This window comes from Adelges cooleyi, unplaced genomic scaffold, assembly GCF_023614345.1.
Source record: "Adelges cooleyi isolate 19-005CV unplaced genomic scaffold, UGA_ACOO_1.1 ACOO_flye_CR_arks_rails_tigmint_CR_PRNA_574, whole genome shotgun sequence".
In the NCBI taxonomy this organism is placed as follows: domain Eukaryota; kingdom Metazoa; phylum Arthropoda; class Insecta; order Hemiptera; family Adelgidae; genus Adelges; species Adelges cooleyi.
In genome coordinates, this window is record NW_026096268.1 from 7,166,074 (window position 1) to 7,179,743 (window position 13,670).

The window sequence follows — 13,670 nt, forward strand, 5'->3', positions numbered from 1 at the left end:
ACACACAGAGTTGAAGGTCACGCGAGAAACAGATTTAAATGAGCTCGTTGGAAATAGTCGTTATGAAATGAAATTAAACTGAAAAATGCAAGTACCCAAAGACACGTGCGACCTAGTACCAAAGCGAACATCTCCAAAAACAACAATAAACCATTTTAATAATGATACAATAAAACCTTGAGATAAGCTCAAAACATAAAAGTTTACTCCCCAGTCGGCCTAGCAATAATGAACAGAAGTGAGCGATGGACGTTCAATAAAAAGATATGATGTATTTTTTACGGATGAGAGTACAGAAGTGTTACACCAGTGCAATGTAGGAGTGCTTAGAATAAAGACGGTTTGAGAATAAGAATATCTTAAGCAGAGTACGCTAATTACGGTTTAGTAATGAGTAGGTGATAGAAGATAGTAGAGAACTTAACCTAACTTTATCAGCCTGGTGACCAAGTGGTAATGAGAGTGGGAAATTAGAGCTATTCGGAATCAGTTGTAAAGAGAAACCTCTGATGAAAATGTTACAAGTAGAATAAAGTGTCGTTGGACGACGTGGAATGAGACAACGGAAAAGATATGTGACAGAAAAGTGTCATTTTAGAGTAATAGGAAACCTTTTTAAATATGTACTTACAAAAATCGTTAACAAAATGTAAATACATTAAGGTACAATTATGTGATACAAGTAATAAAAGAGTAGAACGCATAATGTAAACGAGAGATATTGGCCTTTGACCTTTGTACGATCCAAAGTACAGTTTTTAGACAACATACACCACCCACCTAACCGAGATTACAGCGACCATTAAAAAACTACATACATTGACTTGACGGGCATATCCGTGTTCCAATGACGTGTCCATTGTTTGGCCGACAACACCATTGGCTATAATAATAATATACCTACCGGTTAAAATTGCTGACGAGATTCAAGTTCACTTTTTACTATCAATATTTTTTTGTCATATATATTTATATATTATGTATATATCAATTTTTTTTATTAGCGGTCCTTGAAATTACTTGTATAATTAACACGCTGCCGGTATACAGCGAGTACGACAGCACTCATTCGCTGCAAGTCCGGCGGCGACACCGAACATATATTCAAGCTAATTACTATCATTCATAATAATATATTATGTGCTGTTGGTCTACTATCAACTATCCGAGTATACAGGCCGACGGAGAATAAACTCGTTATTTACAATTTTACTCCGGTTGAATAGCTTAAATAAAAGAAAAATGTTTTTCTTATCAAAAAAGTGGTCGTTTGCAAATGTACCTCGGTTGAGTTCGGGCAGTATCATCCGGACCCTGGGCGGTTTTTCGGACGAGGAAAACCTAGGGTCGACCGGCGTTTTGGCGGGCACCGAAGGAGACATCAGGTGGTAGATGCACTTGGGCGATTCTCCTTGGGTTTCCAACGCACTCGAGCCCACCACCAAAGGGTAGCCGGCAGCGCATTCCTGCTGGCCACCGTTGCCTTCCCCGCGATGGCGACCGGTCAGCTGCTGCTGCTGTTCGTCCTGCGTTGGTCGGCGACCATCGATACCCTCGCCGCCGTCATCGCGCTGGCCACTCATCTCATTATAGGCCACGGCCGACACCAGCACCACGCCGTTTCGTCATAATTATTCGGTCAGTCCTAAGTATGTATTTTGTTTTTGATTTTATTGTACGTACACACCACATAACACTACAACGGGCCACCCGGTCGAGAAACGGTAGTCGCGCGCAAGAACGTTGTTTAAATTACACCTAACATGCCTATTAATTGGGCGGTGGTTTGTGTCAATAAGGTAGACTGCTTCAGGCAGTTACACGCGTTTATGAAATTCCGAAACTTAGAATACAGGGTCGGATCGAGACGACTTAAGTTTAGGCCGAGAAATGACACTTACCTTAGGAAATATCTGGCCAACTACTTGAATTCTAAAGAAAGTGTGCGACTAGTTTTTCAAAATGGGTTAAATTTTTGGTTAATATTTTAGTAGATTAACACTGCACATCAAGACTTTGGAAAAAGAAAAAAATAGATTTATTGGTTCTTGTTCCAAAAAAATGTTTGTTATACAGTATTTTCCTTCCTTCCCGGTCGAAGAAACTTTACAATTTTACAATTCATTAGGCCGACCTGACCTAAACGTTTGTACATCGTTTTAAGATATTACATTTAACGTTTAATACAAAAAAGGCTGTCATGAGACTGTCGTAGAAGCTGAAAGTTTATATTCTCATCATATTTAATTTTCACCGTACTTTGTCGACATATCTTATCAGCGCTGTGATTTCTCTTATCAGATATTCATATCGCTTTTTCGTAATGATTTTAGCGGGATTTTCATCGTAAAATAATCATTTTTATTAAAATAATATACTATAAACGTTCCTCAAAAATATACAAATAACGTGTATGCTCTCAAGTTATGACGTCTATAGTTCATGACTAATTTCTGTTAAATTATCCTACACGCATAGCACATTACTATTACATGACCTCTCGACGTGCATTATATGTCATAATAATCTGTGCTCCGTTTCCTCGTTGCATATTCCTCTCACTCGCTGATCTCTTAGGGTACACGATAAATAATGATATTGTTATCTCGAGATATACCTAACCGGGTTCGAACGAAAACTGGTTTGGTCGCTAAACGAACGCACAGTACAGTAAAGTCAATACCGCCACTGTAAGGATTCACTAGGCAAAGTGTTTTTAAATCCATCTACAGCACTGAGTAAACCACCGCTTGCATTTTTTAAAAAAATATTATTTTGGAAAATCAATAGAGCAAAATTTAACAAAATATAATGCAGTCGTTTTGTCCTTTCACTTTTGCCCATATCCTACACAAGAAATACACTAGATGGACAGCTGAGAATTTTTTAAAATTAATATCATACAACTTACAAGTACATTGATGTTGCTTGTATCATACGAGGGTTGGGCAGAAATAAAATCAGCAAATAAATCATGACTAGTACAAGTTGTTGTTTTTATGTTTTAGTTTAACATTTCTAACGACAATTTGTCAGCCAGCGCGCGCTTGCGTTTCTCGACCGTGTTTAACTGTTGTTTTTATAAAGAAAACTGCCCGGAAGGGTCGCATAAAAAAAGAAATCAAGAACTTTTTAAACATTTAAGAGAAGTACAAGTTCATAAAGCATTTGAAAAACTGGAATTTTAAATGGAACTTACTGAATTTTAAGATGCTTTTACAAAATTAACTCTAAGAGCTTTTAAGGTCATTAAAAAAAGTGAAAATATTATGATTTTGGTATAAAAAATTAGGTGTGATTAAAAAACCGGTAAATTATAGAATAAATAAAGAGTCCGAACGTCCAAAGTGCCGCCATAGGATACAAATATAGTTTTACAATTCGGTGTGTATTTTATTCATTAAACAGTTACAAATAAGTATACTTCCAAGTGATAATATTACGGTTGTTTATTTATTCTTCACTAGAAAAACATACCAATTTGTTTACGGAAAAGTATAAAATACAAATCTAAATTATTAAAACTAAATTTTGAATGCTATGGTTCTTGGAACGTTTGACAATTTCACTCTTCATTAATACAATAATATATTTGGTGGAAAACCCTTGGTGAACTTTTTTATGCGACTGTCCGGCTTAAGTTTTTTGTTTTGATAATGATAAACTATGTTTGTTTTTACCGCGTCCAAATTCTTGTGGTATCCTCACAAATACAATTTAAAAAAAAACACTTTCTTTATCGCACTATACACGTCAACTACACGGCGGTTGATCGACGGTAGTGTTTTGCAAACACGACTTAAACAACATGTTATTACTTAAAAAATTTAATTGAACTTTTTCATACCGATAAGGAAAACGCATAACAGGACGTACGTACCGGTACGACATAACGCGGTGGACTAGAGTAAAGAACCGGAAAAAAAATCGTGCGGTTAAAGTATGGCATAATAAAGTCATAGGACCAAGCCCAGCCCATTGCACGATAATCAATGGTGTCGACGGTACGGTAATTACCGTACGCGCACGATAGTCGAACAAACAATCAATTAAATCCCATCATCACATTGTACGGTATTAATATGACCACAGCTGCTGAGAAACACGTGCAATACTTTTAATCATCATAGCGATCATTAGCACAAAAAAAAAAAATTATAAACCAGCAAACCGTTAAAAAACAAATACCAACGGCTAACTGATAGACAGTCGAGTCAATCTAAGTGTGTGTGTGTGTGTGTGATGATGTCACTATAATTCCTGTTTTACACACACACACACATACACATTACACTCAGTTTACTACCGACGTATAAATCATTTAAATAAAACGAAACGACACACATAATAATTATTTTTCAACCATAATATTAACAAACACGTGGTAGTATACGTATACATAGTACAACTACTATTATTGCTATCTCGGTGTGAGGCACTCCACTCTCGTCGACAGCAGCTAATTATTATTTAATAATCTACTCGCACTAAACTATATACACCCAATAGGGCATTAAACCTATTTTGTTACATACAAATTACTATTTTCAAAGTAGGTATCTACTTACATCGGGGCGTCACACCATCAAGTTTTAGGGTCTATAAGTTGGATAAAATTTTCGATTTTTCAAAAGCTTATAAAATCTTCACGCCAAAAAATGTTATCGAAAGAAGTCTAATTAAATATGTATAGATAAACAATATTGTTATTTTAGTTTGTCCAAAGTAACAATACCATAAAACAAAATGCTCAGCTTAAAAAAAAAATGCACCTTGCGAAACGTATGGTAAATAGGGTTTGACCGCATTATAAAAGTTTAAAATAACTATTGATTATGAAACATTTAGATATTTAGATAATAGTATAGACAATTTAGGTAATTCCCTATACTTTAGTGATTAGTTCTCAATAAATAGGTGGTTAGGTGCCCTCTTATAAGACAAAAACCCAATAACATGTACAAATACTATAATATGTAATTGCATACTTTTAGTACTTAAGCAGGACAAATGTACAAATGGCAAATTAACTAATGTTAAGGGCGGTTGTACTTAAAATGTAAAACTTATTCAATTAATTTGTTAATAGTTTACACAATTGTGTGATTATGATATAAATCTTTCGTTGTTAAATTGATAACAATCGTTCCCAATGCCTAATGGTACCCAAACATTTTACCAGACCGATTGTCCTCGTTACAAGTAAAATCTATTAAATAAATAATAATTATGATTATACAATTATTGTAGTCCAGTTATAAAACTTATTCGACATTTTCCCATTGTGTATTTTTATTTGTGTCAATTGGCCTGATAAGTCCAGATTTACTTTTCGAGAAAACAACTACTAATTTTCGTTGACAAAACAGAACCGCTAAACAACAAATTAGGCCGGACGACGGCATATTTTGTGAGTTAGTCGAGTTAACAGCTCACCTAACTCATAAAACATCAGTTCTGGCAAGACGCGTGCCATAAGGAAAACGGCCAAAAAGGATGTACCTACATAAGTATGTGGGAATTTAATACCCCCCTCACCCAAAAATAAATATATTGAATTTTCAACAAAAAAAACCAACAACCGTTGGTAACATTATACAGACAACAATATTCTACCGTGCCTACAGCCTGTTCCGTAGGAAGTGAAGTGAAGAGACCGACCAAAGGGATTTAATGCACTTTGGGGTGAATGACTCATCGTCGAGGGGAGAGAAATTCGATGCTGCGCCACAGCGCAGACCCTTTTGCATCAACGAAGAGCATTATTATAGTGTAGGCAAAACAATGTATATAGTAACTTTACATGGAATACAATCGTTCATGGAATAAAAGCCAATGCTTAATACTCACAAAAAACTGCACTTGGAGAGCTAAAATTAAAATTTTTTAAAATACAGATTTTCGAATTAGAAAAGTAAATATTCATTCGATATGATTATACATTTGTTAACTTAAATAATCATACAAGTATTTAATTAAATACAAAATTATTCAAGTTAAAAATATTGAAAATGTAATTAAATTATTTGCCAATCAATTAAATTCGGTAAAATAAAAATGTATTTGATATTATTATTTAGTTCTTGGTTTATATAAAAATAAATTGTTTTTTTTAATATAATGCCCAGGTTTGCTCTGATGTACTATACATTTTGTAACTTTGTAATTTTTAAATGCAATAACAGCTATTTGGTACCACTCAGTAGAATAATATAAAATTAAAATTTTTTTTTTTTTGTTAAGTATTAAGTGTTTGTTTAAGTACTTTAGAGTGCAAATATGTAAATACTACTTAAATACTTTTAAAAGTATTTTTTGCATCTCTGTATGTCATTAGTCCACAATTTGAATTCTAGCAAACATTATTTTAGATCAGATAAACAAGTGTAAACCTTGATGTTGAGGATAAACAAAGTACATGTTAAATGATTCAAAATTATATTATTAAACATAGCAGTTTCACATAAATTGAATAAATCATTAACTTATAGGCAGTTACGTTTTTAAGATGAATATCATCAAATTTAATGTTAACAACATAGTTTAAACGTTTAAATAAGTTGTTATTTATTTAAAATTGTAATTGAAAAATTAACTAATTTTGTCAACCCCACAAAGAAGATTGAATGTTTTTTCTATTCTGGTATCTTTACCATACATAAACAATCGTAGAGGAACAGACTAGCCGGCAGGCATTGCGAGCCGAATACAATACCACTCCAAATAGCATAGCTAAGCGTTGCTTTGATTCATAAGTAAATTTAGAATTTCATTTCAACTAACGTTCACTAAAATGTCTATTATAATTTATAAACTAACTTGGAAACATATATTTTTATATAAATTTCCAAACGCGTTTACAGTGTTGGAATAGTTTTTAACACCACTGACACAAGTGTAGATCTCACTCTTAAGAGATTGTGTTCATACAAATAACTTTTACGTTATATTAGTTTTTAGAAATATTTTTAATAGCTTTGTAGATCGTAATTCGTAACGCACATCGCCAAAGGTTAGTAAAAATTTGCTGACACTTAAATTGTTATGGCCGTAAAGAGATAAGAACATACATACATTAAATATTGTTTCATATCCCAAGTACACATTCAAACAATGCATTGCGTTCTATTTTACTCAACTTCTTTTTATACATCATAATGTTTTTTTTAAACTTGTAGGAATATTTAAAATTACTTTTTATAGCAAAATAAGCAATTTTTACAAATTTAACACCACTCTTACAACAGGTCGTCATTAGGTACTTTTCTGATTTACTCACAGACATAAATCATTCTAAAATGTAAAATATGCATAACCGTTGTAATATAAAGTCACATATTTTCTACTTCATAATAAAAAAAATATGTTTTGCAAATTGAATTTGGATATTGGCAAAGGTTACCATAACAACACAATATTCACAAAACGCCGTTAATTCATAGTCAATTCAAATATTGTTAAATTAAAAAACAAACAAGGAAATGATGAATTTGAAAAGATAATTCAAATGACAGCATCGGTGCATTGTGTAAATAAATTATATTGTGATACAACAAATTAAAGCCTATTAAATAGGATTTATTATTATAGTCTACATCAGCGTTTTTGGCTAGAAACTTATTAAATTAACACTATCGTTGTTGTTTATAAAAAAATATACTTTGACAAATTTTAATTGTTTTTTAGGAAATAAATAAACTATTATTGAGTTTTTATGTAACAACCTAACTCAGATCTCTTATCAGATTATGCTATACTAATTATAAAACAAGATTTTAAGCTTATTTCTACTCCCTTGTTAACTACTAAGGTCGGAATGTTAAAATCAATGGTCTTTTAACATAATTCGAGTACTCACGGAAATAGTTAAGCGTTTCACGTATATATTCTTTTGAAAGACTAGCCGTGTCGACTTCGTCTTCGTTCAAAGCTGGACTCGGTATGTACCAATCCTTATTTTCGTATCCTAAAGAATAAAAAAATGACGATGAGACACATATAACAATAATTAAATAGGGAAGTTGCATAAAAAAATTTAGAACTTTTTCGATAGACAATAAACAAAATTGGTATAAGCCGCATAAAAAAATTATTAATTTTAAGTGTGTTTCAATAAAACAAAAAATGATCTAAAGTTTACAATATTTTGAATACGATTGGCGCAAAACTTATTTTTACTAAATATTGTATCGATAAAGAATGTATATTAAATTTTCTGCAATTTCTCTGATGTAAATGTTTATACAAATGAAATGTACCCGTAAACTGAGTCAAAGTGTCGGCTCTCAATTTATATTGTGGTATGGTTTCTTCCAGTAAACTGATCAGTTCGACTTCTGGAAGATCATCATTGCTGCATATATCTAAAAACATTGAAGCGATTGTTAGTAGATAAAAACATTTGCATAATCGAGCACAAATTCTGTTAAATTTTTATATAAATCTAAACTAAAAATATGTTAACTTCTTTGTGTAGTCGAAAATCGTTAACCTGTAGTTAGAGTACACAATTTTCGGTACGATTACTACACTTCATTAACCCGCACTTAAGCGGAGGTTTAACCAAAAATTCAAGGTAAAAAAACATGGCACTAATTAATCAGTCAAACAAAGAATTTGTCGGACATTATTTTGGTAAAACTCCAAACAGAATACGACGTACGTCTACAAATATACATATGACATTAACAGCAAATGGTTTCACTTAAGAACTCCTGCAAATATTACTTGGTTACAGTTAGAGGCGTTATATCTATATGCATATATTTTTTATTTTTTATCTATAGAACCCGTTTAAATTATTTTAAACACAAGCTTTGATTTTTTACTCAACAGACCTACCTGCTTGCCACGTATTTAAAATGTCTTGTTCTCTTTCATCGAGTTGGTTCGCTTTCTTTTTAAATCGTGGTTTACGTATATGATCGTCAGGCCACGGAAACATGGCTTCTAATTAACTTATCAGTTAACACCTACCAATGATCTTTTGGACACAAAGAAAAATTGTTTTCTATAATAACAACACAAATATTTTAAGGCCCGACAAATTTAAGAAGTTCTAAACATTATGTCTTTTTATCAAATTAACTACATTTGTGTTATCTAAAAAAAAAAAAAATTAAAAGATATTTAATACATGCGAACCTTGATTACGAGTACACATTATTTTTGAAAAACACATAGGTAACATGATGGATTAAGAGTTAAGAAATTATTTTTTAAAAATAAAAGTTACAGGTCGAAACAATAACAAAACTACCATTCCATATGGTTGTGTGAAAGGAAATACGGGAATGAAATCAATGATGTGGAAAGGACTGGAAAAAATTAGTTCCAGTTGCAAAACGAAGGCAGTTTTCTTTTCTATCCACTCATTCTTTATAGTTCCAACAGAAATGCACGTTATTTTTTCACGGTTACATAAAGAATTGTTTATCACAAAGATATGAACATTTTTTTTATTTTAATCAACTCGACTTAATAATTATTTACCGCAATTTTTAACAAAATTGTTGCAGCCCAATGATCGATTAAATGATGCTTAAAAGGTGGTAAATTGAACCGTTTAGATGCTGTCAATCGCCGATATAAAGTGACGCAGCTACTTAAAAATACCGGCAGAAATGCACTAGTTATTTGGCACTGATGAATTTTGGACGTACGCCAAACTCGACATAGACAGATTTGTAATGGTTCGTGATAGGTTATTTGAATATATCAGAACAAGGCGTTACAGTATGACTCTTTTTATTTTATTTTTTATACCCCTTCTATATATATATATATTATATAATGTATTACCGGTTAATGTACAAACGCTAGAAGTCTTTTTGAAGGCTCGTCTACTCAAATGAGATGACTCACGAAGCAATGTTTTTACCCCGGACGCCTCCAGCTTGCTTATAATTTATTCCAGTGGGCCTCAATTTTGCTAATAACTGTAAAATAAAATTAACATAAACATTGCATTAATGATTAAACCAAGTTTTTATTATGTATATGAATATGTTACACATATTGTTAAAAATGTTGATATAGATGAAGCAGTAAATAAGAAATGGTGTTTTAAAAAATTATTTATTTAAATGTCTATATAATAACAAAAGCTACAATTTTTAAATTACCTACAGCAAGAAAAAACTTGAAATAAATAAAAAATAATTTACGAGAAACTAAATTTTTTTATCTAGAAATATTAATTAATAAATAAATTATCCTTTATTCATTAATTAATACATAATTTGTCAAATTATTTACTACCTAATATTTTATTAAAATTTTTTCAATGTTGATTGTGAGAAATAATTAGACAAATTATTTAATAAATGGCATAGATTCAAAACTTGATTTTTTTTTTTATTACTTTTATGAAAGATTTGTTTGGAGTCATTTGGTTGCAAAATAAATTATATAATTTTTATTTCAGATTTGTTTAGTAAATTATGCTATTCTGTTAATTTTTAACAGTTTTATTAAATTTCTGTTTTTAAACATTTAAAAAAAATATTTAGCAAATATTTTTTTTGTTTTTATACTAAACATATACATACCCAAGCAGCGGTGATTGTGCACTGAATAATTAAATTAAAAAATACATTTTAATAACAAAAGAAAACATGCTGTTAATAAATAATTATTTTATTATGCAATTTTAATCGTTCTAACATTTCTTTTTTAGTGTAAAACAAATAATTAAATGATATACAAAACATACAAATTCATAATCACATAAAACAACGAAACAAAATAAATAGTTTTAAAGTTATAATTTTGGTAGTTATCCGTTAGTCGCATTATTTCAAGTTCATTCGAGACCCGATATAAACCTGTTTTTTATTTTTTATTTTAAGCAAATTGAAACTACAAAATAATAGAAATTGAAATAAGGAAATCTCTAATTATATGTAGACATACTTGAAAACACCAAAAGAATATGCAAGCATCTTCTTAATATTTTGATTTTGAAAAAAAATATGTATCAAGTAGTTAATGAATAAAAAGAACCAAAACGGCGTTAAAATATTCTGAATTACAATGTTTAAATTGATATTGCAATGAAACAAAATGACATCATTTATGTTAATCAATTTTGGGAGGGTCTGAGTTCCCCTACTTCAATTAATTATCACTTCGGTGAATATGACTCAGCTGCCTAGTATCTATAGAAAATATATTTTTTTTAAAAATATTTTTAAAATTTCATAATTATTGTCTATAATAATTATAGGCTACAAAATTTAATAGAAAAATGAAGTACACAAATTTCTGTATGACAACATTGAATTAGATATTAGATGAAACATGCACACTAAATATTTTGCAAAGGACTAAAAATCCTAGTTGAAATATTCAGCCCTGTTTTATTTTGTATGTGAATGCCTGACCTAGTTAGTTTTGTTATAGTTGTACGCTGTAATTTAACTCATATTTTGGGTAAAGAATATACATCTTCTAAACATTATGGCATCTGGCCATTATTTAAATAAAAATTAAAATAATTATTTAAAAAAAAAATTATTAAAATAAAAACTGATGAAAACATTTTTAACTCAAATAGTAGGTATTTAATTTAAATAGAAATTGTATTAATTGTACTATATAATTAAAATAATTGTTTATTAAATGTTTTTGATATTTTATTATACTTGTTAGTAAATTAAAACAAAAAATTGGGAAGTGAACGTAAAACATAGCCTTGAAAAAGGCATGGAGTTTGGAGCCAAGTCTATTTCAGCAAATTTTTGTTTTTTTTTCTTTTAAGTAAATTACGTACACGTATTGGTTTTATGTATCACAATTATTACCTTCACTTTTATTTTGTTTTTTTTTTTTTAAATTAAATAAGCGTCACAAATTATTATTGAAAATGTATTTAGTTATATTTAATATATTTTACTTCAAAGGTAAATAAACCTCATTTAGACATTCCAATTTGTAAGGACTAATAATATTTAAAGAGGTACTGTTAATTTTTTATTAAGTAACTATACATTATTCTTTACACCTATAAATTACTCACTAACACGCTATTTACATGACAGCCTATATATATTGATTAATTTGTTGTTTGTAAACATAATATTTAATATTGAGATAAATATTATTTTGATAAATATAACATAAATGAAAAACCGCCACGTTATTACTTATTTACTTTATTACTTAATTTTTGTTATCAATATTTAATAAAATTAATTTAAAATCAATAGATTTAAACATCCCGTTGGAATATATACATTAATATTTTTAGCATAAAAATTAATTTATTAAATTTTGTTGCCGAAAAACAATAACACTTTTAAAGACGTCAGGTAATTTTATATGTAAATTAAATCTTTTGAGCAAAAGAATAAAGAAATTAAATGTAAGCTTATTTCAGTCGATATTACATTGTTCTAAAAACAAGACAATGTTATTATTATTAAAAGTGAAATAATCCGCCATAATTGTCATGCTCTAATAATATAGCGAATCTGTTAGAAGACTAATTCCGATTTTAGAAAACTCTAATTTAAAATTTTCATTATCATAAAACGACAAAAGCAACAGGTTAAGTGAAATTTTAGTATACCTACAGCGAAAATCAATAAAAAAATTAAGAAAAACCAAACTATAGATTGATTTATCTATTTGATAATCGACAATTATTTGAAATATGATAAAATATTTACAATTGTTTGTGATATATATTATAAACCAATATATACTTTAAAGTTAAGAGAAAGAAATTGAATTTTAATTATAAACAAAAAAATAATTTTATCAATTTTTGCCAATTTTTCGAAAAAAAATTATAATAAGTACACCCTCCTTCGAAAATTAAATTTAACGTGTAAAAACACACTTAAACGTATCGTTATAAATCAATTATTACATGATTGAACTTACTAATAGCTAGCGTTGAAACAGAATAACGGCGGTTTAAATACTGTAGACACCGGAGAACAATAACGACTTCGCATAATTATTTTTAACAAAACACTTCATCGAGTACCATAATAAATTATTTAAGAACAATAATTTGATAAAATCGACGAACGAATAGGTTTGCCTATTTTAATAACAACACTTGGATTAGAACCGAATTAACTAAACCGTGTCAATGACATGACTAAAGAATCATATTATAGTATTTTTTTTAAATCGACATTTAGTCGCTCCTCCAATTTTAACTTGACCGTCGTGAGAAGAGAGAAAAAACAACTTAAGACAGTGTGCAACAAAATAAACACATAGATAATAAGTAATAAATGTGCAGCTGTTCTCAAGGCTGGAATATTGATATTGATAACGGTCATTTGCAGTGTGGCCAACATCAGAGTTTTCCCCCTCAATACCGTCGGAAGTTGAAGTTGGGCAAACTGCAGGTCGAAAGACGAAACCTGTTGACTAAAGGTGATCGAAACTATTTAGATTTACTTAAAAAATGTAAATATTTTATAATTTTATAAGTATTTTACCCCATCGGTTATTTGTAAAACGTCTAGTATATATTCAAATGTATTGTATCATTCTGTAAACGGCACGCTTTAATAGCCTGCTAGTCGAAAATAAGGGCGTTTGTACTTTAGTTAATATACACAGCACAATATACTATAATGCAATTGAACAAATTATTGAAATTGAATCTACGCTTAATTGAGAAATCATGCACAGTTAGATAGCCATAC

At 30.0% G+C, this 13,670-nt stretch overlaps 1 protein-coding gene across 3 annotated transcripts in view; it reads right to left on the reverse strand.

Annotated features, from left to right (window-relative positions):
• LOC126843397 (trafficking kinesin-binding protein milt) overlaps nt 1–9,814 on the reverse strand; it is a 37,676-nt gene extending 27,862 nt beyond the window's left edge. The window contains exons 1-3 of one of the 3 annotated variants that reach the window (XM_050580928.1): nt 9,802–9,814; nt 8,259–8,363; nt 7,859–7,966 (exon numbers count right to left, since the gene is read on the reverse strand). Coding sequence is in view for 2 of the 3 variants with exons in the window: in XM_050580925.1 (XP_050436882.1) it covers nt 7,859–7,966; nt 8,259–8,363; nt 8,842–8,944 (316 nt within the window). In the remaining variant the exon portion in view is untranslated. Of the gene's footprint in view, nt 1–1,282; nt 1,646–3,680; nt 3,908–7,858; nt 7,967–8,258; nt 8,364–8,841; nt 8,962–9,801 lie in introns of those variants that run through there. The other 2 variants (XM_050580925.1, XM_050580926.1) reach the window with 2 other exon arrangements.
• Nucleotides 9,815–13,670: the final 3,856 nt, after the last annotated feature.